This window comes from Aspergillus nomiae (genome assembly GCF_001204775.2).
Source record: "Aspergillus nomiae NRRL 13137 chromosome Unknown contig00024, whole genome shotgun sequence".
Taxonomy (NCBI): domain Eukaryota; kingdom Fungi; phylum Ascomycota; class Eurotiomycetes; order Eurotiales; family Aspergillaceae; genus Aspergillus; species Aspergillus nomiae.
Window position 1 is genome coordinate 88,406 of NW_015378079.1, and position 27,930 is coordinate 116,335.

A 27,930-nucleotide genomic window follows, 5' to 3' on the forward strand; every position below is an offset into this window, starting at 1 on the left:
ACGCCCCAGACACCATATCACATTTCCCCTTATAGTCTGTAACGAAACCAGAACTCGATGCCTTAGCTGAATAGGAATGACAAGCCAAGGATTCAGAGCACAGCCTTATCCAAGACCCATACCAAAGGGCCCAGATTGAGCCTACTAATGCCTCGCTTCAGGAGACGACTAAACGAGCATGAAATAAAAATAAAACTCGCGTAAATTTTGTATCCACTTTTTTATTTTTATTTTTATTTTCTTTTTTTTGCAATGCGAAACTGATTCATATTGTAACCCGCCCCCTTCGAGTGTACCCACTGTTTGATTGTATCGAAATTCCGCCATGTATGCTTGGGTTCCGCCTCACTGAAAAGTACCAGGAGAGGCCTGCTATGTCTCGCCGGATAGACCGGTCTCAATATAACTGCTGCAACTGATCTATGCAATGGTCTAGATCGTGTTCACGTCAGTTTTGTATCGACGATTCATAAAGAGACAAAATAAACACCAACATAATCAACCAATCTGCATATTCTCGAGCTCCGGGGGAAGATCTTTGTGATGGCCTTGCGACTTGAAATGCCTTCTCAGTGCATCAAGACAGTGCAGTGTGCGCAGTATATTTATTCCGCCGTAAACGCTGTCTTAGACATAATGATAATCCTACCAACTTCCGGGTAAGGTTGTACATTCAGTTGAACAGGATCCTCAATGATTGTTCAACATCGGGCTCTTCGAAGAGAAAATATTACTCGTCGAGTAGTACTTTCAGGCCGTACGAAGCTCCATGGGCAGATGCTGTTCTGTATACGTCGGCTGTCAGCGCGATACCGGGTGACATTCTCCACATCTTGGATCAGTGAGCCAAACTTTCGTTGTCCTACTTCGATATGGGGCTTGAAACCGTCAAAGTCGGTTGAGAACCAGGGTTGGTACCCATTTGCCATAGTCGGACTCTAAGTTTGTAGGAATAGGAACCACAGAGCACATTCTACCAAACCTGCTACTTAAATTTAGTATCGAACTAGTCGGGGATACGCCGATCATATGTAACCTAAGTAAATAAGTGGGTCTAACGTTGGTGAATCTATGCCAAGGACCGCTACAACTTCTCATGAGGCCTACAGTATGATTGTTCTTTCTCACTCGAAGCCCGCCAAGTTAACCAGTTTCGGAATTGAGTAAGTGTGTGCATGTAAAATACTCAGTCCTAATACTAGGTGATTCTGTTCCGAGCGGCAGAGCTCAGCCTATGCAAGCAGTTTCAATCAGGAGACTTGATTCATACTAATCTCGTATAGAGATATCCGCCGAGAAACAAGATGACCAGCCTTCGGTAGTCGCCAAATTGACATGGAGCCTGCCCTTCCAGAGAATTGAGTAGCCGAAAGCCTCGAAACATAACTATCCGAGAATATCATGCATACTAGTTATTCAAACACCTTCATTTTCAGACAAAAGTAAGCCTCCTCTCCTAAGGGTCGACCCAAGGTGAAAAATACAAAGGGGTTCAAAATGCTGTGCATCCTAATGCTGTATCGATTGCCAACCGTGCTTCCTGTACCTAAGTTAACATCGTTTCCCAAAAGTCTACAATACTCCTTGTCCAAATCGCCTACTCACCTGTGCACTCTCTTCTTTTCTCTTTTGTAGTGGTCAGAACAAACAGTCAGGAACTAAAAACAAAAACCAAGAATAACATGTGAAGGGCTGAAAAGGCCATGGAGGATAATGCAGCTGCGCCTGGGGCCATTGGGGCCATTGCTTTACCGGCCATTAGATTGACCTTCGTTTTGAGAGTTGCGCATTTCACATCGCTCCTCATCTCTAACTTGGCGAAAGAAGTCACGTAGGATTTCCCGACTAGGCTTGGGACGCTGCTTGGGTATATACCATGGTCTAGTCTCTTGAGCCGAGCTATGGAGTACGGTCCCCTGCATCTGCCTATCGCCGGTTTCCATTGCTTGCTGGCTTGTCTCGTTTCCAGGCGTATCTCCAGGGCCGTCAAAAGAGGGCACATAAGCCTGTACGTTGACGTTTTGAGGAACCGCCAAAGCGGCTGTTTTTTGAAACACTAAGCCCCGATTTCTGTTCAAGAGCTGTGTATTCAGAGACGATATTGGCAGCTTCATATTCTGCATGTCTGAGTCTCCTCCACGAATTCTGTGGGTACGATGTAGCGCGGTAATGTTGCTCGGCTTGACCTCTTGCTTGTCTTCCAATCGTCCCAGGACCCATCCAATATTCTGTGGAGCACCCGAAGCATGTGTCTCAGCTAACACAACTTTGTCCTTGGAAAGTGGTCGAGTGCTGTTATAACATACTGTAAGTAGGTTTTACGCATATGTATGGGCGACTTTTACCTTTTCCAAATGGATTCCGGATTCTTCCCATATTTGGGATCTTCCAGAGAGCCCATGCTAACTAGGCGCTTGCTGCTATTGTTAGGAATCTGAAATTGAGGAAGAGACAAGCTTTGAGAGGTAATGCTTACTTTCGTTCATGAACAGTAGCCCATGAGTCCGTTGTAGACACATAAGACGAAGAGAGTTTCCCATTTTCCTCATTGTCTGATGTAGAGGACGTGCCACCGCAGCTTTTGACAGCTTCTCGAGGATGAACTTCGGATCCCCAGCGATGTCCTTCATATTTCACTGGCTTGCCATTGGTGGTCATTCTCGCCGAACCTGGTTTACCGCTTGGAAGTGACGGCAAACCCTGTTTGCCTCGCATTGACCGATGAGAGATTCTGCCTTCTTCCCTTTTCTGCTTTACGAGCTGTGTGGTAACAACAGACAATTCCTTTAGTAGCCTGCCAACAGGTTCGCCCCGCTCTGTGGCCTCTTCAATTTTGTGATACAGGTTTTGAAGATCTAGTGGTGATGGCATCCAAGATGATGTCTGTTCATCACCGGTGCTGCCAGACCCATCGCTGAAAGTTGAGGTGTAGATTGACCTGTCTCGTTGGTTTATGTTTAGGTTTGTTCTCAATTCATTATTTTGCTGAGACAAATTGGGAGCTCCGAGAGTCCTGTTTGCGGAAATATCTTTAACGCATACAGCTGAGTCTGGATTTCCCATAGTTTGCCACGGAAACACTGGGATGGCAGTTTCACTTTCTGGGCAAAGCATGGGGAGTGTAGGCGGAGCCAAGTATGCAGGCAATGTCTGACCTGTGCAGCTCGCACTAGATGATGAAGACATTGGCCCTAAAAACCCTTGATAGTCTGCCGTATTTCCTGTAAGATAGGTACTAGGTGGTACGAGGAAATCAGCATTGACCCTTTGCTGGTCGCTTGAACCATTCATGTGTGGCTTGCCAAAGATCAGTTCCAGCTGCTCTCTATACATTCGGACTACGTCTAACTCTCGCACCAAACTCTTTCGCTGTTCAACCATTGCCTTTTTCGATCGAGAGTCTATATCCCAGGTGTGTATAGCCATGTACCTGTCGAGACGGGAGAGCTGAGCTGAAAGAGACTCATGCTGCGTTTTAGCTTCATCTAGGCATTTCAGATGTGGCATTCCTTGGGGTGTTCCTGAGAGATGTTGTGGCTGTTTGAGTGCTGGGTACTGACTACCGACAAATTGATATACCTGAGGCGCAAAAGTCGGATAGCCGGGTTCATAACTCATTTGGCCCTGACTGAAAGCTGAGGAAGAGCCTGCACTAGCAGCGTTACTGCATGATGCAAAGTCAGAAGATGATGTTGACACAGCCAAGTGTGGCTGAAGTGATGTTGGTATAGAAGACATAAGACCCTGCATATTCAAGCCTTGGTACATATCCGAGCCAACGCTATACATCGTGGGATCTGGGAATACCGGTACATATGCCATTTGAGGGCACTGATCAATGCGAGGAAGTTGCTGATTGTTGAACGCAACTGGAAATCCGGAAGGTACGACATAGCCCGGAGCGGACCACGGAATAGTCGACGGGCATCCTGATCCTTGAGATGCTTGGTCAAATAAGCCATTTGCGAGGGGTATCTTTGCAAGGTCTGGGAGAATTCCAGTAGGGCCGATAGAGTTCCTTGATACATCGCTTCTGTTAGAGTTCGATTCCATTGGCCCTACTGAAATATTTCTGGATACACATTCGCGTTCGATCCCCAGAAGAGACCCGGGTGCCTCAACCTCGTGATCGCTTGTCTGCTTCTTCTGCACAGGCAATTTAAATTTAGGTACAGGGGTTTGTGGCTCCATAGGGACGATACGACCACCGGCGGTAACGCGTTGATGTTTAGGGGATGTATGATCCTTGAGAAATCGCGCAAAGCCAGCATCAGTCTGTGCGCGGCTGGATCGAGGAGGATCTTTCGGCACGCGAATTGGACAGTGTAAACGACTTAGAGAAACTTCAGTATGATGTGAAATATTCGACACTGTTCTTGACCGATTGGCCGATTGTTCAGTTAAGGCGTTGGTGCTTGCTTGGTTTTGGCGGAGCAAATTATCTGCGTCGCAGATCAATAGTTGAGCATCATTAGCATTCAGCTTCAAGTTACATGGCAGTTTGATGCAAAAAAGTGTACATACAGCCAAGTGCCTGGTCGCTGAATTTATTGAGCTCTACACGCGCGTTTTGGCTCAAAGCCAGTAGAGTTTGGATATCATACTTCCTCATGGTGCTATTTAGGAAAGGAAAGATGAAGAAGCGTGGCTAGACGGAAGACATGTTTCTTTCATGTATCGAGAGGCTGAAGGGAGATGACACAAGAGAGTTGCTCTGGAAGTGTAGACTCCGAGTTGTTTGTTTCAGAAGGTCCATCGGCCGTCTGCCCGATCTGGAAAGTGCACGCAGCTGGCAATCCAGGTTCGTGGCTGATATTCGGCTTTTTTTCCACTATAAATACTTAATATAAATCAGGACAATTATCAAACAGTTAGAAATATTAAAATATCACTAGTGAGATATAAATAAATTAGAATAAGGCCCGAAACTGAAACGAAGGGCGTCCAAGGACCACGGTCCACGGTACATAAGAAAGTGCGAACAGTATTATCCAAAGGCAACACACTACACACTTTCACGGGCTGCGACTGGTTGTATAGCACTGTGGATTTGCCATTCCTCCTCCTCTGGTACATCAAATGGAGACGTGGCTTGCTCTCTCCACGTGTTATGATTATGATTTTTGTTATTAGTCTGTTGTTGACTTTTCATTTCCCAGCTGCCTGTGCGCTCATGTCCTCTCACGACAGTGATACCAGCACCGCTGCCATTAGCCTCTTGGGTTTCCGCTGGTTTGACATCCTCCCAAGTAGGATTCTTGAATGTGACATCAGAATCACTTGCCATTTTGCTGTTGCCTTTGAAGCCTCCGAGGCTTGACCGCCGAGTGCGATTCATGCGGAAACCACATACTAGAAATCCGACGATTGAGATGAGAGCAATCGTTACTAGTGTAACAACTGCCCCAATGACACCACCAACTGCAGGACTCAGTCCCTTATCACTAGTAGGTCGACCCTCATCTCCACCGAAGACGCCAGAGCAAAACGTAGCTTGTGAGTTGCAAAGAAGACACCATTCTTTCGTCGATCCCACCGAAAACGCCTCCATTTCTGCTTGAAATTCTGTATAAGGAATGGCTATATTGCTGGGTCCATGTCCAAAGAGTGGATAGGATCGGAAGTCGGGCGAATGGGTTCCATTTCGTAGGAGAAATCGAATGTAAAGCTGAGACGGGTCGGGGTACGCTGGACTGGAGTTATTCTCCAGACTGTAAAGTTCAAACACCATTGATGCACCAGGCGTGGGACGTCCGTAAAAATTTCCATATTTTGGCGACGCCAGCTGCATAAGGGATGTAAGAGCGACAGCAGGCTCGTCATTACCAAACATGAGTGTCATTTTCCCGTTGGCACCTCGATAGTCGATATTGTTGTTAAAAGCATCCAAAATGCTTGAGGCTAATGTGCGTCCCGCAACAGTGCGGATACGGTCACTGACATTAGTCCCTGATGATGGCATATTGCCATTCGTTGCAAAAACATAGCGGTCTGCAAGAGAACGAGCACGGTCTATATCATCCTGGTTCATGTTATGCAATAATGATTCATTGTGCACAGACTCGTAGTCCAAGTATTCTGAGATCATAACGGCATTTTCATAATTGGCCGAAGAAGGATCCAATACTCCAGACAAAGACAACGGGTAAATTTTGCTATAAAAGGCCGCTGAATCCTGCTTGATCTCTTGAGCATCCGGGCCGTATTCGTACTCAGTATCGGCAACTTGGTGCAGCAGGCAACCTGTATCTCCGTCCAGCTTGATTGATCGCGGGTCTGCTGCATCAAGAGTGATGATTCGGGGATACTGATATCCACCCAAGGGAGCAGTAGCTATAGTGCCATTGGCAAGTTGAAATGAGGGATCGGAGAATGTTGCGTTAAGCGATTTTTCGAGAGGTGGGTAAAGGCCTTGCATGAAAGCCTGAGCAGATGCAACAACTGACGGATCAGTGGTCGAAAGCACATCCACCTCCTCAGCATCTATCAAATACGGCGATATATTTTGGATCCTTGTAACTGAAGCGTTATCGTTTTCATGTATTGCAACATAGCGGTCCCGGAACACGGATCCTGCCGCATACAACTGATTCGCCCCATACGGCGTCAAGGCTTTCGGAAGAGGTAGGGCTGTTGGAATACTATCTCCGTAAAGGTTGTAGGCAACGACTGCCCACACCTTTTCTTCCAGATCTTGGGCAGAGGCCAGGGATGTGTGTAATACTGCTGCCGCAGTCATGACATGGAGATTAAAGATTAACATAGTGGGCACAGGATCGTCAAATGATTATTTTTATAAAAGGAGTATATCTTATTGGAGGTTTTCATTAATATCATATAGAAGACAAAGAACAGGGCGAGTAAAAGCCCCTAGTTAGCGAGAAGAAAGGGGTGCGTTACAGTTCACTGAGGCCAGGCACAGGAGGAGAGTAATGTATAAGAGCTAGAAACATTGGGATGAAAGCTCTGAGACCTGGACTCCGGTAACATCCATTTGACTTTGGCAAGTCCATGGGATATGACGACATAAAGTCATACTTCATCCGTAATTGGAACCGTGTACCAGCGGGTATCCTCTGGAATGGTGCGATGGTAGCTTCACAAGGCCTCGTCCTGAGTAAATAGTAAATACTGAGCAAAGCAATGTAGCCCGTTCATTTATGGACCTCAGGGTGATCGATATATCAATAACAAACAATGTATTCGAGTACCTCAGATGTTAGCAGCTGCAGTTAATTTCACGGGTGGCTTATATCGATAGTCAAGACACTCGGTTTAGTAGTTGTTGTTGACCTTTAACGATCGGGTTGGCTTCTTTCCCTTCCCGGAACGAAGGATTTTCCCATACTGCGTATAAAATATTGCAAAAAGTTAGCCAAGTACCAAGATAGACTCGTGGAGCATTGATCAAATGCCACTCAAGAGACGATATTTCACTATGGAACGGCAGTCTATCGATGACGTGTAGACTGAGGAAGGTAGCATCCCAGCGAAAGCAACCGTGGCGGTCAGGTATGTACGGTACAGGTGAATGGAAGTGTCCTTAGAAGTTTGATCCTGCGAATATTAGTTATGGTATGATCAAAAGAAGAAGTCTAAGATACTATCCAGGGATGTTTCCGTGGCTAGGTATCAGATTGATCAGGTACAGGACGGCACCTCCGCAGCTGAAATAAGTGCCTGAGGCCACACACGCATCATATTGTATGTGCATTTACTCTAGAATCTGGTAGTTATGAGAAATTTGAAGAAGATGCGCAGATTAAAATGACACACAAGACTTGAACTGCAAGTAATAAGAGATATTCGATCGTGTTTCCCTTACTAGATTCATTTACTGCCATACATACTACTGAGTGGTGCTGCTTCGTGGCTGCCTCAGGCTGCGCTTGTCACCTTTCCGCCCGGCGAAAATTCTGTCACGCCATTTATCCGCCCGTCTCATCCTCTCGCAAGCCCTACGCCTGCGCCCTACCCCTAAGCCCTTATTTCTGCTCTTGGAAGTCAACGTCCTATGCAGACCGACTTGACTGTTCCTAACATGGTGAATTCACAGGCTGTAAGGCCGTCCATTGATGGGCAGGACTCTTCTGAGCTTCCTCCAACTTCTATCCCCCAGGATGAAGATCTTAATGGTAAGTTACGTGCGCGTTCTACCAGCAACCCTTTGCTCCATCCGGCCGTTCCTACTAGCAGGGCAGAATGACCACTACTCTCACTTGAAATCACTCAAGAGGCTCTCCTACATGATTACATGAAGTGAAACCGATCATTGACTCGATATTCTACAGTCGCCCCGAAAATGTCCCGTCCCCTTGAAGAAGACGACGGTGCCGTCTCTCCTCGAGCCTCCAAGAAGCCGCGCCTCAAGTCGGAACCAGGAGACCTCTCACTTCCACCACAACCGCCCAGTGTCGTGGACCAAGGGCCAGGAAATCAAATCGAAGAAGAGTTGGCCTCAGCCCTCGGCCCTAGTATAGTCGACACGGTTGAACGCCAAGATGACAAACCTACTAGTCATATCGAGACACCCGTCGAAAGCACGGTGGCACCAGAACCAAACCAGGACATTGATACGGACATAGCTACCGTCATTTCAAGCATCATGAACCATGCGGAACGCGTCGAGGAACAATGCGCTATCGGACAGCAGCAATTAGCCGATACTTCTGGCCAGTCGGCTCCAAAAGGAATGGTGTTTGTCAAAGCAAACTCCCACCTTAAAATTCAAAGTTTGCCCATTCTTGACAACCTGGTAAGCATTGTCTTGGAACTGTACTTCCTCTTTGCATGATTCATATTTATGTTCTAACGTTCGCTCAGTCTACCCAAATCCTATCTCTGCTGGCAAAATCTACCTATCAGGATATCACCTCGTTTGTCTCCGAGCCAGATTCCGAGAATGGACAAGCCTATGCTACCATGCGGTCGCTTTTCGACCACACCAAGAAAGTGTACTCGACCAAAAAATCATTCCTGTCTGCTACCGAACTTGAGCTCACCGAGTCCTCTCAAGTTGACATCATCAGGAAGGCCAACCTTGCGTCGTTTGTCTCCAGCATCTTTGGAACACAAGAAATTGGATTTTCCGAGCTGAATGATAACTTCCTCGATGTCTTTGTTCCGGAGGGTGGTCGTTTACTCAAAGTACAGGGGGCTCTCTTCCTAGAGCTGAAAACACAGGCGTTCATTGCCTCAATGAACAACACGGAGCGATCCCGAACTGAGCTGCTGTACGACTTATTTCCCGACGACTTAGAGCAGCGTCTACTTGAAAGGCGCCCGGGCACTCGTCAACTTGCTCCAAGCGAAACTGATTTTGTAAATCGCGCCAAGTCGCGCCGTGATATCCTCCTCAACGATGTCAATAATGAAGAAGCGATGAAGGCCTTGCCAGACAAGTATCACTGGGAAGATTTTCTCAGGGACCTTAGCTCCTATGTCACAAAGAATTTTGATACGATCAGTAACCAGCAGGTTCGATGCCCCAGCTATCCCTTTCAGTCAAGAGTATCTCAAGTACTAATTTGATTCAGTCGAAGAAGATGACCAAAGGACGCCAGCCATCCTCTTCGAGCGGGGACGCGCAAGAACCAAGCAACGCTCCCCTTCAAGGACAATTTCCAGTTGCTCCTCAGCCTCCCGATGTTCCTGTCGACAGAAACATGCATGGTGACCTCGTTGCTCGTGCTGCTCGTGCAGCACAAATCGCATTGCAGGGCCATGGGCTGAGACGCTCGCAGCAGCAGTCACAGCAACAGCAGCAACAGCAGCAGCAGCAGCAGCAGGTACAGCAACAACACCATCACCAACAGCAACCTCAGCAGCCGCAACAACAAGCCCAGCAGCCGCCGCCTCAGCAGCCTCAACATCCAATTCAACAACAGCAACCACAGCAGCAACATGTACCTCATCACCCAACCCAGCAAGGTGCACAAATCTATCATGGCTATGCTCCTGCGCAACCAACTGGCCAGCTTCCACCTCAGCAGAACCCTCATCATCAGCAGTATCAGCCAAGTCCTACACCACCAGGTTATCAACCACAGCCTACGCAGCCTACCTTTCAGCAGGGACCAATCCAGGCCAATTTCCAACAATACACCCATGGTGCCCCAGTCTCCATGCCTGGAAGGCCAAATTCTGCAGCCGCCAATCATGGTTACATGCCTGGAATCCCTCATTATTCGCAATCTCAGCCGACTCAAGTTCTCTACGAGCGGGCTCGTATGGCAGCATCGGCGAAGTCATCCCCCAGCAGCCGCAAGTCGGGCCTACCAAGCCAGCGTAGACCTTGGACAACAGAAGAGGAGAATGCATTGATGGCTGGCTTGGATCGTGTCAAGGGGCCCCATTGGAGTCAGATACTCGCTATGTTTGGCCCTGGAGGTACTATTAGTGAAGCACTGAAAGATCGGAATCAGGTTCAGCTCAAAGACAAGGCGCGCAATCTGAAACTCTTCTTCCTTAAGAGTGGAATCGAAGTTCCATATTACCTGAAGTTCGTTACTGGTGAATTGAAAACTCGTGCGCCCGCCCAGGCTGCCAAGCGTGAAGCACGAGAGCGGCAAAAGAAGCAAGGAGAAGAAGACAAAGCTCATGTCGAAGGAATCAAAGGAATGATGGCCCTAGCTGGCGCACACCCTCAGCCGGTTCCCTTAGGACACGGTCATGACGGCATGTCGGCGTCTCCCAGTTTACCACCTGATGCTGGTGCTCATGCAGCATTCGATCAAACTGCTGAGCAGAATTTGATGCAGACCCTTGGGCAGGAGGTGCATGGAGATCAGTTTGGACAGCACCAGCATCACCAACATCACCAGCACCACCCACACCATCAGGATCCCGTTGATCCAAACATGCATCTTGGGCAGTAGATTGAATCTTCCTGTCCTCGCTTTCCTTCCTCATCTCCTCGATACCTTTCCATCACTCTCTTTTTTCCCTTTCTTTTTCTTGCCCCGGGCAGTTGCTTGTCGCCCGCATTCTAAGCTTTCAGTTGTATCTGGTTGCTCCAAAAAGCCCTTCTGCTTATCTCTAATGGTTTTATCTGGGTTGGAAGATTAATGGCGGGTTGACATTCCATATATGGTTTCGATATGTAACAGTAAATAGGTGATTCACGAACAGGAGGAGATTCTATGGAACAAAGGATGTACTTTTATGGCATAACATGGAATGATAATGCGTGAGTGGTACGAAATAAGATTGTACAGGATAAATGGTAGAAGAGGGTAAATTTATCGGAATTTAATCGCGGAGAGTCCGTCAGTCACGTTGGGCCGCGCACGGGTAAAGAAAGCTAAGCTCTCTCCGCTTGTTCACATCGACGTATCGCCGCGATTCATCGGACCCCGAAGTACCCTGTTCCAACTCGCCCACTGCCAAACCCGGATAATTTGCTTTTTTACAGCCCAATCTCCTGATCGCCTTACCTGGTACTTCCTTTGTTCTCACCATGGCCGACCAAGCGCCATCACAGACCTCTGTCCCACCTTCGTCGCAACCACCGCCTTTGTCACAGACTGGCTCCCAAGAGCCTTCAGCATCATCAGCCTCGGTATCTGGTGAACCAGCAACTTCATCCGGGGCGACAGCTGTTCCGAAGCCTGGCCCCGATGCAGCAGACGGTGCTGCCTTGGACGCTTCCATCGACCAAGATATTGATCTGAACACAAGCAACGACACCAAAATGACCAACGCAACCGATGCCGAAGACCCTACGGTAGGGAACCCAATCCAGACCGCAACATCAGTCGACGCTTTTGCGGCGGCAGCAGCGCCATCGAAGAAGGAGACAAGTTTGCGCGAGTTCCTGGGCAAAATGGATGAGTATGCGCCTATTGTAAGTTTTTTCTCCCCTCTCCTTCCCTTTAGGGAATGATCCTGCTCTTTTCATTTTATAAGATAAAACTCGGGTCATGGCCATTCAAATACTAATATTCGATAGATCCCTGACGCTGTAACAGCTCATTATCTTACCCTTGCCGGTCTACCACCCCCAGGGAATGGCCCCAACCAAACACCCCCACACTTAGCCCGACTTCTCGCTTTGGCGACTCAGAAATTCATTGCGGATATTGCTGCGGACTCTTACCAATACGCGCGTATTCGGGCTTCTAATAGCTCCTCCGCCAGCAACCCCATGGGCAGTCTTAACGCCGCGTCGGGTCTCGGTATGCCCACTGGTGCGTCTGGCGCAGGTGCAGCAGGAGCTGGCGCTGGCGCTTCGGGCGGAGATGCAGGCAAGGGCAAAGCCAGTACACATCTGGGAATTCAAAGGCCCGGTTTTGGCGGTGGTGGTTCAGGAGGCTCCGGGCAAGGACGGACGGTGCTCACCATGGAAGATCTGGGAATGGCGGTTGGCGAGTACGGCGTGAGTGTCAAGAGAGGCGAGTTCTACCGGTAGAGTTTGGGCGATTGGGTACTACGACGAGTGGCTCCATGGGCCGTTGACTGGGCAATCTGAGACGCGAGATGGCAGCAGATTCTTGCCTCCGCATGCTGGGACAACGCGCGCAGGAGACTGTACTCCATGTGTCGACGACTAGTTTGGGAATGGCGATACCCATCTTGGAGATTACGTTCTAGATCGCTGTCGACTGAAGATTGAACGTCGACTTTAATTGGAAGGGGTTTGCTTACTGGCGTAAATACTGGGCTGGGGACAAACGATATCCTGCATTTGGGCTTCTAAAATTTTACCACACGAGATTTTGCATAGGCGTTTGGGAGGGTGAAGAATCAACGGAGATAATCCAATTTGCACTGCTTCATGTCGACAGTGAATCCATGTCTTTTTTTTCTTTCCTGATGCGTTAAAGAACCGAAGAATAGATCATAAGATGGAGACTCAATGATACTGATTATCCTGACTCCACAGTGACAGTAACGGCTAATTTTACATTCAACATATGCGACATAGATATACAAGAATACGAAAACGCCAATCGAGAATAGTAAATCCTCCCCACAGACCTCAAGTCAGGCAATTATCCATCCCGTCGCCCACAGAGCACACAACCGCACAGAACCAATCATCTATTTGTTCTTCGACTGCTTATACGTAAACCTCTTCCGAGTCCTGTAGATCCACACCAAGACAAGTCAGCCATCGACAAACCGGCAAAAGAAAGAGAGAGAAAAAGCCACATACGCGACATATTCACCAAGCTTCCGTCCAACCATCTCCTCAGTGATCAAAACATCCTGGTAGTTCTTCCCGTTGTGCACCGAGAATCGCAGGCCCACGAAGTTAGGGAGAATCGTAGCTCCGCGCTTTTGCGTCTTGATCGGGGGTGTGCCGGGAGGAGGAGGGAGTTTCCGGGGGAGAGGGAGACTAAGGGATTCCAGCGCTGTCAGTTATTCAATATCGTATATATAATAGGCCCGAGTTCGAATGTCTATGGGCATCTTGTTTCGGGAGTCTGCGAGGGTTATTGATTGATGGGATGAACGTACGGGACGATGTTTGGGCCTGTTGCGATGGGATTGTGTTAGCGGGTCTATGTCTGTCTTTGGGCCTGTCATCGCCGTGGGCTTGGAAAGAAAGAACTCACCTTTCCAGACGGAACGCCCCAGGAGGGCACGCGTGGGGAACATTTTGTTGGCAGCTGCTGGGTTTGGTTTCGCTGTTGCGATAGTTCCGGTACAAATTGTTCGGAGCGGCGTTCTATCGGCTTAGTCAGCGCGTTTCAATATCCTAGGATGTTGAAAAGCGAGCCACTCCGGATTCCAGCTATTAGGCGTTAGATACCGCTCGAGACAGGTTCTGGTTCCACTGGAGATCGGAGAGTCTATCAAGAGGGTGAAACAAGCTTGGGAAGGGCAAGCAATTGATGTGCTAGCTAGTGGTTCCGGTTGTGTATAGTGCTGGGTTGAGGGATGTTAATGCGGGAAGGAGATGGTTTACTTCGATCTTACAAGGGAATTAGCTATCGCTTTATTCTACTTACTGCTGCTGAGATCTATCTTCAACATGGAAGGCAGCATCCTGACACTACTTGGTAGTTCACTAATACATTAGTAAACAGCACGAGTATTATATCCAGTCGCCGGCGACTATTGGATACATGTCCAGATGGAGCCTTGTACATTTACTCTGTAGCAAGCTCATTGAGGAATGTTACCAGACTTCGTACTCCCTTGAGTAGATTTTCATCCGGTCCCTGGCCGGGTGTCCAGCTGGCGTGCGCAAAATCAATCAGACGGAGATCATGCACTTTCGGAGGCTCCTCCTCGTCCTCTTCAATATCCGAATCACCCAACTGAATGGTTTCCGGATCGATGCTGATATTAATGGCCTGCTGAGGTAGACCATCTTTCTGGATCGGGAGATCCACCACTGGGAAAGAGCCATCCTGCTGGAGCTGAAGCTCAAAACTCTCATCGTCTTCTTCTTCCTCCTCGGGGTCCTCTTTGGGGTTTTCTTTGACCTTCTTTTCCTCCTCAAGCGCAATCTCCATCGCCTCTGGGTCACCTTCATAGACGATCAAGACACTTGCGGAATACATCCGACTCTCCTCGGATTCGAGAACCTCCTGCAGGTTCTTTAGTTCATCGGCCAGTCTCCGAGCGATAAGTTTCGAGCGGTCAACCGAACCAGCCTTCGCGCCAGCAAGAAAAGTCTCGAACCCCTCCTTAACATTCTTGTCACTGAACGCACGTCCGTACCACTTATCATAACGCCTGTAGCCGTCCTTCTCAATGACCTCGCCCTTTACGCCCTCTGAGCCCTCATATTTAGTCGCATACGGGTCGGTCTTACCCCCTTCGTCGTTCTCCCCATTAACACCAGTCCACACTTTCATCCCGGCAATTCGGAACCCCAAACTGGAACTGGTCGTCTCCTTAGACACACTGTCCAGCTTCGCTCGCTTGGCAAGCGGCGCATCGTCCGCCCACAATCTTGCGCCTAATTTAACGTCCAAGACGTTCGGTCGTTTAAATCCACATGCCACATTCTCCAACACGATTGACAATCCTGTGTCGATCTTCTTTCCACCCGATGGAACCCAATTCTGTTCCACGGTTGCTGGTGCGTCGGGCGCATTTGCTCCTCCGTTCGGTTGGGGGGTTGCGACAGCGGTCGATACTTCGGACGAATCGGAGCTAGGAAGAACGATAGCGCCCGGCTGGGCACTGGCGAGTGCAAGCGGCTGTTGTTGTCCCTCTGCGGAGGTCAAACTTCCGATGTAGGTCGGAATAAATTCGGCGAAAGCTGGGTGGAGGGCACAGGACTCGTAGAACGCAACCTCGGCGGGAGTGCAAGGCTTCGCGATGAAAGAGCCCGAGGGGGTACAGCGAACTCCCTCACTATTATAGTTAGTTTTCGATATTTAGAAGTCTAAAATGTACAGTCTGGTATGCGATTTGAGAACCATATGCCTGACCATCTATTGCTGCATGGGTATTCCTGACTGGTCCGGGAGCAGAGGCGGATAGAGAACTTACTGTCCAGCCGCAGCGTGGTCAAAAGCGACGAAACTGTCGTTGTCCAGCTTTCGAGCCTTGGAACTATCTGACCTCGACGAAGATGGCATTTTAATGGCAATTTTTGCTAAATTAAACGGCACGAAAGTAATGATTATGCAGGTAAGATGACAGAATTCTAGGGCAATATTGCAAAGATCGTGACACGGTCAAAGGATGGGATCAAGGTTGGATAAGATAAAGGACAGGGGGGTTGGATGAAGTAGAATATTAATTTGGAGAAAATGAAAGGGGAAAGGAGCAACAGGAAGGACACTAAAGGAAAGACAAACAAGGTAAGCAAGAGAAGGGCTTAACGATGCAATATTAATTTAATGATCGGCAATTAGGGGGCAAGTTTGCTAGTACAAAACTATGGGGAAGTCACGGATCTAAGGTTTAAAAAACGTGGAACCTCGGAGTCGCGCCAGCACTGACATCTTTTCCCTTTCCATGCTAGCGCTGCATTCTGTCCACCATCCAGGAACTCAATTGAAACGTATCCTCCTCAGCTTATTGCATATCACATATAATATATAACATCGACTTTATCTTATTTATTTAATTCTTGATCAGTCTCACTCGAATAGATATTCACATCGTGCTATTATGGTCGAGATTCACCTAGACAAGCCCCAATGTGCACTGCGTGAAACCAGATTATCCTGAGAAGAGAGTAACGCGACAAATAAAGATAATAAAAAAAGAAGAAGAGACTGCTCTGGGGCCAGCAGAAATACACCATATAGCTAAGCGCTGTCGGCGAACCAGCTGTTCAAATCAAAACCAGAAGCCACAGGATATGACAAGAAACAAAGTCCCAGATTGACTCCATTCAAATCCAGGAAGTGTGATTAGACTTAGTCCAACGATGCTATTCCATTCTCGTGCAATACCTGATGCCCAATTTTCACCCGTTATTCATTCCAGTAAAGTAAGAATTCCAGTCAATAAAGCCCCCTATTCTTTCGAGACTGCCACCAAGCTTCCAACACACGACTTGGAAGGAATATCTCTTGAATTTTTGGAGTAATCGTGAAAGCTGTATGCTTGAATTCCGTCTCAAGCCACGGTTGCCAATCCCAATCAATCCAACCGGCAAAATCAAGCATGCGAGTTCTGAAGACTGCATGCCATCGCAGCAAGGGTGAGATATAAGTACCTGGGAGGAGATGCGCGTCAATCACAGAACTGTTGAAAGAACTCCCACGGCCGAAGAGTGCATCGCCAAAATCAATACAAACGGCTTTTTCGTGGGTAGAGCTGTTGGTCACCATGACATTTCTCGGTTGGAGGTCTGGGAGAACAATATCCCGGGTGTACGCTAAAGTTTCGAACTGAACAATAGCCTTCATGATATCCTGTCGGTCTCGTCTCGGTACTTCTTGGGGGGAAAGGTCCCGCATGGAAGCCCCAGATATATATTCAATGAGGATGAGACGGACGTCGCGTGTAGTGCTTTCGTCGACAGACACCCCCAAGGAGAAGGAGCCATAGTATTCCGGGACCATGGAGCCCTGGACGTCTGAAAATTCCATGTATGCAGCTACTTCGTGGGTGTAGTGTTTGTCAACACATACGAAAGGGTCCAAAAAGCCGCCGTCATCATCCAGGTACAAAGGGTCATATATCTTCGCCACCACTCGCTTTCCCTTTTCCAAGCCTTGTAATGGCACATCACTAATGACTTCAACGAGAACCAGCTGAGCATTTTGCTCATTGCCAACCTGTAGCATCTTGCAGATTTGTAACTCAATACTAAATGGTCCTTCAGTTCCTCGCAGTGAGGGTGCTTTATGCATCGTTGGACCGGATTAAGCTTCTTTCTTTCCTTCATGCCAGCCTTATTGTTCAAGCCGAACGAATCGCTCATTGGAGTAGGAGGAGGGGCAACATGTTGCTGCACAGTAAACGTCCATCCGTTGATGTATGGATTTGCTGGCTTCGCTCTTTCTCTTCGAAACAAGCGATGCATGGTGGTAGATATATCCTGATTACTGATCACATCCACGGAACATTTCAGGCAGTGATGTAAAGAGCACAGAAGGTTGACCAACTGTGTGATATGATACTTCGGTCTGGAGAAGGACTAGGGCCACAAGTGAATTATGTGTTGGGTGGGTGTATATCAGTGGCGTAAGAGGTTTTCTCTATTCTAAGAAGTAGACTACAATTTACCCTGCAGTATCGGGCTATCATTGAATCATAGTCCGCAGGCTGGATATCCATTTTGATAGCTTAAGAATTACAATATGCACTAATACCAAGGTATAATCAATAATGATTGGTTTATGTGGCATTTCCCTCTGGTTAACATCCCCTAGAAGGCTAAGAACAAGCAAGAAATCTGTTCTAATCTTAAGGCAAGTCTCCCATAGCAACACGTATGAGGGTCCTCCATCAAGTTCGTCTAAAGCATTCACTCATTCACGCCAGTATTTCAGATTGGATCTGATAAGGCTCAACAGCGGAACGGCCCGAGTAGTCTATCGTGACCAGTGGCAATACTAAAGATGGAAGATGATCAATATACCATACTATTTGTTATTTATATTTCACAGCTTTGAGTCTCTAGATTTTAATACTAAATAATTACACCAATTCATGTGATTGTTCTTATCACTACTACCTTAGGACAGTAACAAATAATAGTGAAAGAGCAAGGCTGACTTCACTGTGGGTAATATCCCTTACCACGGGCTAATGGGCCTTTTGTACTACATACAAACAATATAAAAGATAGGTACATAGAAATGAAACACAAACTTGCAAACGAGCTGCAGAGTACCGGATATCTGACTGTTTGTTAGTGAGCAGACATTCATAGTATTTGATACCTAGGCGCACACCATTCCCTGTTTTGGGACATTCACTCGATCTTTCTTCTTTCATCTCTCCTAGTCTCCCACCTGGTTCTAATTTGAGACCAAGGTTTCTTTCTCTCCCCCATTACACTGAGTATCTCTTTCCGATGCCAAGAGGACACTAATCTCACTATGGCTTCTAAGGATACCAAGGCTCTTCAAAGCCTGCCCCTCCGTCCCCTTGAGGACGTCAATGACTCCCACCAGTCGGCTGTTGGCAGCGGTGGAGCTAGCTTGACTGGTCCTCATCAGGTTATAGGCAATGAACCGGACCCTACTCACCAGGAAGCTGCCGAAGCAGGAATGCCTACTGTGACTGATCCTATGGAGGTCACTGACAACCAAGCCAACTCCTCCCATAAACCGCGTCTTGACGACGGAGAAGCAACTATAACCGATTCCGTCAAGACTGCAGGTAGTGCGGCCATGTCTAAGCTGCAGACAAAAGTTGACAGTGGAGAATCGTCCCTGCTTACTCCTGTTCAGGCTGCAGAAGACCAAGCTGACTCTACCTCTCAGCCAGCTGCGGGCGATGGTGACACTACCTTGACTCAACCTAACCAGGCTGCAGATGAACAAGCTAAGTTAGCCAACTCTGTGCATTCGTCTATTGTTGACGAAGAGAAAAATATGGCTACTGTGGACTTAGTTGCGCCCAAGAAAAAGAAAAAGAGAAAGCCTAAGTCTAAAGCCAAGCACGGAAAGGTAGTCAAGTACTTCCCTGTCTACCTAGACTCATCGATTTTATCTGACTACGTATAGGGCAAGCCTACCGGTTTTGAGGAGTACTATGTCGATGCACCCATCACTCCAAAGGAGTATGAGGAAGAGAAAGAGCTCTATGACATGTGAGTTAGACGGTTAAGCTGTGAGACTGTAACTAATAAAGATGCTATGGAAAAGCTCCAGACCTCTTATCCAGTAAGTTCTCGTTGTGGTCATATGATCTCCAAGTGTTAATCCAGTCCTAGTCGCATTGAGGCCGCCATCCTGCGATACCAGAACAATCGTCGCATGGATCCTGAGAGACGCGAGGTGTTCATGAGGTATCTAGCATACGGAGCGTCGATGTCGGTCCCAAGATGTTCACCGGAGTGGATGAACAAGAGCTCCAGAAACTTGATAGTGAGCAAGTTCTTATTGCAAAGGGACAGGCGAACATCCGCCAGGAGTGTACAAAGCTTACAGTCGACTTCAACACTGTCGTGAAGGGATACCTGTAAGATAACCTAGTTTACAATTAGGTATGGTTGGTATGGCTAACATCTGGCAGGACCTCCTACTTCCCATACTTTTTCAATCCTGAAACCGAGGACATGGTGAAGCTAGCCACTGTCACGATCCGAAATTTCCTCTCCTATCTCCTCTACCATGAGGTGTGCCCCGAGTACAAAGAGAATATCGAAGAGGCGCGCAGGTCGTGTGACATCGCAGCCAAAGAACTGTGGCAGAATCAGGAGTTCGCAACCTCCAGCCCCGGAGATTTCAACAAGGCCTGCTCTACGCTCTTCGGTGGCTTCTTCTACGATGTGAATGTCGAGGAAAATAATTGGAATAACCGAAAGAACGGAAACTTTCTAATGAGAAACGACGTCGCGCGTAAAGTGGTCAAGTTCGCGATGGCTGGTTCAGGAACAAATGCCATGGCCCTTCGATTCCAGACGTTGGCTAACCAGAGTACATTGCATTCGACGCTTGTGCCAGATATTCACGGCTTCGAGGTGATTACAGTCTTCCCTCCCACGCCAGAGATTCGTGAATTCTACAGAAAACACGCACCTGACCTCAACCCTGTTGGACGAATGGTCGGTAAAGCGTACCGTGATCCTGGAAAGCCTTGCTATGATCTAAGTGCAGAGGAAAGACTGTTATGGGAAACTGGGACTGCTTCAATGCCTGATTTTCAATTTTTCCTGGAAGAAAATCTGCTCAAGCTCTGTTATCCCAAGATGAAAGTGATCACTCCGGTGTGGGAACTCAACTGCGGATTTAACTTCTTTGAAGACGTTCATACTGTTTACAGCTCAATCTACACTGTTCTCTGCAACGATCTTATGCTGGGCTATAAGCAGTCGGTTGACTTGACTGGAAAAGAACAGGACGATGCTGAGGAGATCGAGGAGTCGAACGGTACTGGTGTTGAGAAGAACGAGATAACACTGTAAGCTGGTATCGGTCTTGAGCGTCCACTTGATCCGAAAGTCTCCACATTAAGCGTGTCCATAACGTCCCCTTCTTGGTTGCAGTGTTGATTACAGTTCATGCTTCTCCTAATGCGATCCTAAGCTAATGTTGTTATTTTGGTGTTATGGCAAGTTTATTTTTGCACTAATTCTAAAGCATTGCACAACTCGAGATAGTGAAGATATCATGATGGTATAAATCCTCCGTACGCGTACGACTCTCATAACTGTACTAGATATAACGTTTCTTATTACATATATGTCCTGTGCATAAATCATGGCCTGAGAAGAAGTTTTCCGGTGGTCTTCCGGCCTTCTAAATCGGTATGCGCCTGGGCAACCTGCTCCAGAGGATAAACCTTGTGAATCTTAACCTTCAGCTGTCCAGACTTAAGGAGGCCGAACAACTCATTGACGTAGAATTCAAACTCCTCGCGGGTCTCAATGTAGCCGAACAGCTGTGGCCGAGCAACCTTGACACACTTAGGAGACAGTTTTCTGTTCAATCGATTAGTATGAGACCATGGTGAGCACAAAACAAATGAACTTACTGAAGCGGCAGAGGGGGCACCGGGCCACTGGCATTGCCAAACCAAACGATAGTACCCTTTCTCTTGACGGCCTCCAAGCTTCCTTCCCAGGTATCCTTTCCCACGGAGTCATAAACAACATCAACACCCCGTCCATCAGTCACTTCCTTGACCTTCTTAACCCAGTCCTTACCCTCCTCACTGCGATAATCGATAACCACATCTGCGCCCAGGCTCTTCACCAAGGCAACCTTCTCCGGACCACCTGCCGTTCCAATCACCTTGGCACCGAGAGACTTGAGAACCTGAGTCATGAGGAACCCAGCACCACCAGCTGCTGCATGCAGCAGCACCCAGTCGCCCTTCTGCACCGCGTAGGTCTCCTTGGCCAGGGTGATAACCGTCAAGCCGCTCAGGAAACCAGCTATGGCATCCTCGTCGGTGATCTCGTCGGGGATCTTGACGGTCTTGGCCGCCGGGACGGCCGTGTATTCGGCATACCCGCCTGTGGTCATCCAGGCGACGCGATCGCCGACCTTGAAATTGTACGGGTTAGGGCCCGGGCCCAATGCGGCAACGGTGCCAGCGCCTTCACGGCCGAGAATTTCGGGCTTGGCAGATGGGTACAGACCCGTCCGGAAGTAGGTATCGATGTAGTTTACACCGGAGATGTTGTTCTTGACGAGCAATTGGCCCTCCTGCGGGGTCGGAACGGGGTGGTCGGATTTGAACTCGAGGACCTCAGGGCCGCCGAGTTTCTCGACGATGACGGCCTTCATGGTCGATGGGACGGACATGGCGCGGGCTTGATAGGAAGATGGTGAGATGGGTGATGGACTGAGTTGAGCACGGATAGCAGAGAGACGGGCAATACTTGGTGAAGTAGCCCTCGTGGCAGTTGTACGAAGGGAAGTGAGACGACTTGCGAAGAAGCGGCTAAGATACATTCGAGGAGGGGCTTCCGGATAATAATTTAACAAGCACCACCAGGTGGGTAGTTGGATACTTTGGTTTACGTACGAGCACGAAAAGGGTCTTATTGCAATCCGGTACCATTTCATAAATCACTACTGTTGTTGATTTGTCATCCCGACTGCTATCTCGTCATCTGAATGTCCTTCATCATCCATGACTTTCTCTTCCCCGCAGTTTCCATATCGCGGATCGATTCCGTGGTTTATAGAGATGTCAGGAATCTACAATCTCGCTCGATTAGCTAAGTAGTACTGATACCATTAATTGATAGCAAGTGCTATCATACTCCTTGCAATCTTTTCTTTTCATTCTTTGGTGACCCTCTTGTTATGACTGAGTCCAAGTGATCTTCCGTCGGGAATGACGCCATCGGAAGAGGGCCGTCGGCTTTTTTCTCTCCTCCTTTTGATCCCCGACGGATCAACTCCGATCATGGGATTTGTGCATGCTCTGGCATAATCCCATTAGTCAGGTTTAATTCACGATCACGGTTTATGTATTTACACATGATGCCCAAGCAAACGAGATCGTCTCTACGATCTCATCACAACCCAACTGTTGTATAGTTACCATTGTGTTACTCCCATCATCGATGGTCTATCCGTTATTAATTGCGTAACATTTTTCAGAGTCCACAATGACTCCGAGGTCATCTGCACTTGCTTCAGGCCAACGCAGCGCTGGCAATTACCTACAACGGCCGGAATGGCATCATAGTCTTCCATGACAACAACGGCCGAATGCCGTCATGGACCCTATAATTTGACTGACAGGGATCGCAGAAGGCGACTTGTCTGGGGCAGTGAGGCCCAACAAGGACCAATGATCGAAACTAATGATGAAAGAGGCTGACGCGCTTCACTCAACCGCCTCGCCTCGCCTTTCTACGTATGGGCAGGCTGGAGCCAACTGTCTCCCCCACAATATGGCGGCCGTCCTGCAACCTTTACCCACATTCTTTTTTGTTTTAAACTCTTAACGATTGCTATTGGTTGATCCGCTAGGGATTCAGCTGGTATCTAAAGAAAATTGGCTGATCTGGCGCCTTTGCATCGCCATGGATGCCTTCGTCCCACACTTACTCGCATATAGGTGCAGCAAGGACGTCTATCATATTGGTCTCGACCAAAGACTGTGGCTTTCTGACTTCGGTGCCTGTTGATTTGGCCTGCAGAGAGCCAAACAGCTTCCTATCCAGCGTCTGGCAACAACCTCCGTGTTTCATACCCCAATGGCCTGATTCGTCGCCTTCCGCCCCATGCTTGGCTGATGCCCTGATAGGGCCATCATCTCGAGAGGCGCTGCCCGACCAGGTTCTCATTGGGGTTTATATACACTGTCATACTTTCCCCTTTTTTCTGGTTTATATTTTCAAATAGACTAAAACACCTCCAATATCCCGCTAATTAATATTAATAATTCCAAAGGACTCAAAAAGCACACTTCCGGTCAATTCTTTTCACTCTGCCTTCTCAGTTGCGGCCCAATCTGTCTCACCCAGATCCAACCTGGGCTTATATACCGTGTTCTCTTCGCAACTCCAAGTGAGTTCGTCACGGCGAACATAACATGCCAGTTTCCAGGAAAGAGTTTCTAATCCACCGCGCCGCTGCAACAGGATAGCCCTTGGCTGCACCAAGCAACTGTACAATATTTCCCTTCGTCTTGGACTGTCAACATCGTGCCTGCCGGAGTTTTGCTTTTCTATTTCTTGTCTTGCTTTTTTGGTTATTTCCCTGTGATCAACCATGTTTTTCTGGAACAAGCGGCCCCGGTGGCCACCGTCGCCCTCGGTGGAAGACGAGTTTGAATCGCTCTCTCGGGAGCTACACGGATTGACCAAGATAGGAGATAAGCCTGGAATCGAAGGAGTCTGCGCCAGAGGATCTATTGATCAATACCCGGTGATCATTGACACGTTCTCACTCACGTCCATCGTTCAGACCGAGACCCTAGGAGGTTATGGCCACGGAAGCACCTCTACTGCTAATAGTTCTGGACCACCAACACCACCCTCGGAATCCAAACAGCCCTGCCTGTTCGATGCTAGTAATGCCACACAGCAAGGATCTCAGCTCAGGCCAGCGCCTTTGGCGACACCACCCATGTCTCGAGACACATCCCCTCGAGGCCAGCCACGCGTACCAGCACCTCAACCAGTACAGAGCAGTAGGCCAACAACTGGCCATCGGCCATTGCCTTCTCAGCCAGTGAACTCTAGTCCTCAAAGCGCCAAGGCACAAAAGGACAGCCCCCCAGCATTGCACAAGGCAAATTCCAACCCAGCCCCATTGAAACCTTCAAAGCCGTCTACCCTTGTGCGAACCTCTTCGTTGCCAAGCAAGCCTGCGCCCACCATTCCAAAGAGGTCCGTGTCTGGCCATCCTACTAACCCGCCGGGAACCAAAGTCCAGCAGCCTACTCAGGTTGCCCAAAGCCCAGTAAAGGCCACGAAGCCGCCTCCCCCAATGCGTACATCTTCTTTGGCAAACAAGACGGCTTCATCTGTTCCAAAGCCGTCGGGGAGCATCAAACCTGACCGACCCACAGGAGTTAAGGTCCAGCAACCTCTTCCAGTCAATTCAACCCCACAGCAAGCTGTCAAGCGGTCTTCTCCAGTGCCTGCACCGTCGTTCCCAAGCAAGTCTGCTTCCGTCACAAAGGAGTCGTGGGCTGTCAAACCTGACCAACCTGCGAGACAGTCAACAACTAATGTCAAGCAACCACTCCCGGCTAATCCAAAGCCTCAGGATTCCGCGACACCGGTGCCTCAGGTGCACACTGCTCCCCTTCCAAACAAGCCTGTTACCTCTTCTGTCCCAAAGCGGCCGGCGAGCATCAATACTAGTGCCCTGCAACCTAACTCAGCTGTAACTAAGGCAAACGATCATGGTAACAAGCCAGGACCAAACCCGGAGCCTAAAGGAAGTGAAACCCCTTCCGCGGCATCCCCGAGAACATTGAGCCTGGCTGAGAGGTTGGAAGAGAAGCTGAGGCGCAAACATGAACAGAGAGATTCCAGTGGTTCCCCAGACGCACAGAAGACAAGCCCACCTACCCCGGTCTCTGTTCCAAAATCCAGTGGCCCAATTATAGCCACAAGTAATCCACCTACTACCCAGGAGCCAGCTAACCAGGCACCCCGTTCACAACTTGCACACAAAGTGGCAACGATTGACCCACCATCAGTCAAAAAAGGCCCACGCCCAACCTCTCTCGTCGAAGCGCCAGTGCCCAAGTTGGTGCCACCAGCTGAGGCACAGTCTGCTCCCATTCTCCCCAAACGAACTGTTTCGTTTCAAACTGAGGCCCTAAAACCCGCTTCTTTGAAAAGTTTGGAAGATACCCTCGAGCAGCTACAGTCTCTACAGGTTAGCCTCCGACAACCCGTTCGCCCACCATCTCCGAGCAGGTCTGGCCAGTGTCTATTACCCTGCCCTAGATCTGTCCCAGTGGCAGGATACCGGGACTGGTACACAATCAAAGGCATGACTCACTTGAACATCTGCCCCTCGTGCTTGAACCAGATGCGCAAGTCGAAGTTCCGTGACCTCTTGATCTTAGGAAACCCCCGGCCACGCTCGGAGAAGATCCGTTGTGCGATGAGCGAGCCATGGACCCGGCTTGCCTGGATGCAATCAATACAAAAACAACTCGACCATCTGCACCTGCTCTGCCAGATCACCCAGCCACCTCTAGGAACCAAGCCATGCACAGGGCGTGTTGTCAGCGAGCAGCACTGGTACCGCGTGGTCGACCCTGCCACGGGAGCGTTTCTTCCAAAGTTCAACGTCTGCTCCGCATGTGTTCGGAATCTACGAATCCTCATGCCCCCGCACCAAGACACATTCAAGCTTTGCACCGCTCTGCAAGAGCGGGTCTGCGATTTCGTGACGGACAGCCCCCGTTTCATCCGGTACATCGACCTTCTCGACATTGCTGCGAACCGTGCCGAGCAAGAGCACTCGCCCCAGCCCGAGCTGACTGAATTCATGGCCTACGCTCGCCGGAAAGTGGTGCTCCGGGACTGCCGCCGTAGCCGGGTAGCGCTTAATACGTGGCACTACATGCCCCAACTCCCGGAGTTCACGGTATGCGAGGATTGCTATGATGATGTAGTGTGGCCCATGGCCAGGGCCAACTATCCCATCGCCCGTAAATTCTCGGCCATGATGCGGCTGCCCCCGGGTGAAGGGCTGGCTCGCTGCCGGGAGGCCAGCTGCCAGCTCTACTCTCCGCGCATGCGGCTGCAATTCCGGGAGGCTGTGGAGGAAAACGACCTAGCCTATCTGAACATGATTGCCCTGCAACGGTATGAGGCCGAGCAGCGGTATCGGAAACACAGGGGCCAGTTACTGGAAGACGAGGCACGGGGATACGACTGTGATGTGGAGCTTAGGAGAAACCTGGAAGAGTGGAAGAGATGGGAATGAGTCGCAGGCGACCTCTGTCTCTTGTTCAACAGCCTGTTTATTCAATTGCTTGTTTGTTTATTAGCCAAAAGTGTACTCTTCCCCAAAAGCAGTCGGGTGTATTTTACAAAAGACTCATATGTACAACAAAAAAGCGAAAATATATACCATACCCAAACAAAAACGCTTCAATGCACCAAAAAAACTAAAACACAGAACAAACATAACCATCACGTCCCAGAAAACGTGCCCGCCTCTAGCCCAGCCCTAACCAACTCAGAGACCGTGACAATCTCATACCCCCTGCGCCTCAACTCCGGCAAAACAACCTTCAGCATGGGCACCGTCCACTCGCGCCGATCATGACAAATAACAATACTGCCCGGCCTTACCATACTCAGAATATGCCTCGCATTGACCCACCACCACTTCACCTGCGCGTCATGCGGATACACACTGCCCAGGACAATCCTGAACCCCAACTCCGCCAACACGCCCCTCATGCGCTCACTGAAGAACCCACTCCCGGGCCGAAACCACCTCTCGCGAGGCTCCCGCCCGCCAACCGCCGAATACGCCGCGCGAATGCGATCCTGCACCACCCGCACCTGCTCGCGCAGCTCCTGGTCACTCAGACTCCGGCTCGGCTCGTCGCGCATCGCATGGTTCCCCAGCTCATGGCCCTGCCGTACCAGCTCGTGCAGCTCCGCCTCGCGGCCCGGGATCTGCGATCCGATCAGGAAGAAGGTCGCGCGGGCGCCGTTGTCGGCCAGCACGGCACGGAGCTCGGGGGTGTGCACCGACGGCGCGTCGTCGATGGTCAGCGCGATGAGCTTCTTGGAGCTGGGGAGCGGTACGTGCCACAGTGTGTCTGGCCAGCGGTGTTGGAAGTAGCGGATGAGCAGCGACGGCGGTTTGTAGATTAGGTAGAAGGGGGTGAGTAGCGTTAGGGTTAGGAGGAACGGGAGGAGCATGGTTAATAGGAGGCGCTTGAGTTTGCGGCGTGGAAGGAGCATTTCCTCTTTCCTTTTTCTTTCTTTTCTTGTTTATTTTTTGCTTGTTAGTTTTGTAGGGGTGGTGTTGGCTGGTTTTGTGGAGTATGAGGTTGGTTTATATCGAGGGAATTGATAGCGATAAGGAGGCGGTGGCGGTTCTAACTTCTCTCTCTGTTTGAGTATGGTGGGATATCAGACGTGGTCGCTGGACATAATAGATAATATTAGAAAAAGGAATGACATACAGAGAGAGTACAAATAACACATACCACACAAAAATCACAATCACCAGACTACCGCGACGGGCCCTCCGCGGGTAAAGAACTTGGTGTTTCGAATTGAATCCCCCCGTTGGCGGCGCAGTTCACGTTCCCGAGCCCGGGCCTGCCGACCGCGGCGTCGCTGGGCCTTTTTCTGCCGGCGGAGCTGGGGGTCCGTGATGGGGAGGAGCCGTTTCAGCCAGTTCATGATATAGGATAGTTATACTAGTAAGATTCCCT

At 49.2% G+C, this 27,930-nt stretch overlaps 9 protein-coding genes across 9 annotated transcripts; 4 read left to right on the plus strand and 5 right to left on the minus strand.

Annotated features, from left to right (window-relative positions):
* Positions 1 to 1,748: 1,748 nt before the first annotated feature.
* ANOM_002856 (uncharacterized protein) lies at positions 1,749 to 6,763 on the minus strand (the record flags this gene model as incomplete). Its single annotated transcript, XM_015548113.1, has 4 exons — positions 1,749 to 2,292; positions 2,346 to 2,417; positions 2,477 to 4,442; positions 5,014 to 6,763. The coding sequence occupies 4 exons, from the start codon at positions 6,761 to 6,763 to the stop codon at positions 1,749 to 1,751; spliced, it is 4,332 nt and encodes a 1,443-aa protein (XP_015410720.1).
* A 1,213-nt stretch (positions 6,764 to 7,976) lies between these two features.
* ANOM_002857 (putative MYB DNA binding protein (Tbf1)) lies at positions 7,977 to 10,877 on the plus strand (the record flags this gene model as incomplete). The annotated part of the gene is made up of 4 exons (XM_015548114.1): positions 7,977 to 8,135; positions 8,292 to 8,755; positions 8,824 to 9,477; positions 9,537 to 10,877. Exons 1-4 carry the CDS (start codon positions 8,015 to 8,017, stop codon positions 10,875 to 10,877), a joined length of 2,580 nt encoding a protein of 859 aa, XP_015410721.1. The 5' UTR covers positions 7,977 to 8,014.
* A 581-nt stretch (positions 10,878 to 11,458) lies between these two features.
* Positions 11,459 to 12,409, plus strand: ANOM_002858 (putative TFIID and and SAGA complex TAF10 subunit; the record flags this gene model as incomplete). Its single annotated transcript, XM_015548115.1, has 2 exons — positions 11,459 to 11,845; positions 11,951 to 12,409. The coding sequence occupies 2 exons, from the start codon at positions 11,459 to 11,461 to the stop codon at positions 12,407 to 12,409; spliced, it is 846 nt and encodes a 281-aa protein (XP_015410728.1).
* A 459-nt stretch (positions 12,410 to 12,868) lies between these two features.
* ANOM_002859 (inositol polyphosphate multikinase) lies at positions 12,869 to 15,542 on the minus strand (the record flags this gene model as incomplete). The annotated part of the gene is made up of 6 exons (XM_015548116.1): positions 12,869 to 13,084; positions 13,157 to 13,339; positions 13,462 to 13,477; positions 13,560 to 13,672; positions 14,101 to 15,315; positions 15,454 to 15,542. The coding sequence occupies 6 exons, from the start codon at positions 15,540 to 15,542 to the stop codon at positions 13,042 to 13,044; spliced, it is 1,659 nt and encodes a 552-aa protein (XP_015410729.1). The 3' UTR covers positions 12,869 to 13,041.
* Positions 15,543 to 16,418: 876 nt separating this feature from the next.
* On the minus strand, positions 16,419 to 17,273 carry ANOM_002860 (uncharacterized protein; the record flags this gene model as incomplete). The annotated part of the gene is made up of 1 exon (XM_015548117.1): positions 16,419 to 17,273. The coding sequence occupies one exon, from the start codon at positions 17,271 to 17,273 to the stop codon at positions 16,419 to 16,421; it is 855 nt and encodes a 284-aa protein (XP_015410737.1).
* A 1,194-nt stretch (positions 17,274 to 18,467) lies between these two features.
* Positions 18,468 to 20,500, plus strand: ANOM_002861 (uncharacterized protein; the record flags this gene model as incomplete). Its single annotated transcript, XM_015548118.1, has 6 exons — positions 18,468 to 19,040; positions 19,098 to 19,183; positions 19,245 to 19,256; positions 19,307 to 19,381; positions 19,462 to 19,554; positions 19,609 to 20,500. The coding sequence occupies 6 exons, from the start codon at positions 18,468 to 18,470 to the stop codon at positions 20,498 to 20,500; spliced, it is 1,731 nt and encodes a 576-aa protein (XP_015410736.1).
* A 293-nt stretch (positions 20,501 to 20,793) lies between these two features.
* ANOM_002862 (quinone oxidoreductase family protein) lies at positions 20,794 to 21,995 on the minus strand (the record flags this gene model as incomplete). Its single annotated transcript, XM_015548119.1, has 2 exons — positions 20,794 to 21,016; positions 21,070 to 21,995. The coding sequence occupies 2 exons, from the start codon at positions 21,993 to 21,995 to the stop codon at positions 20,794 to 20,796; spliced, it is 1,149 nt and encodes a 382-aa protein (XP_015410735.1).
* A 1,776-nt stretch (positions 21,996 to 23,771) lies between these two features.
* On the plus strand, positions 23,772 to 26,456 carry ANOM_002863 (uncharacterized protein; the record flags this gene model as incomplete). Its single annotated transcript, XM_015548120.1, has 1 exon — positions 23,772 to 26,456. One exon carries the CDS (start codon positions 23,772 to 23,774, stop codon positions 26,454 to 26,456), a length of 2,685 nt encoding a protein of 894 aa, XP_015410734.1.
* A 209-nt stretch (positions 26,457 to 26,665) lies between these two features.
* Positions 26,666 to 27,451, minus strand: ANOM_002864 (chitin deacetylase CDA4; the record flags this gene model as incomplete). Its single annotated transcript, XM_015548121.1, has 1 exon — positions 26,666 to 27,451. The coding sequence occupies one exon, from the start codon at positions 27,449 to 27,451 to the stop codon at positions 26,666 to 26,668; it is 786 nt and encodes a 261-aa protein (XP_015410733.1).
* Between the last annotated feature and the right edge of the window lie 479 nt (positions 27,452 to 27,930).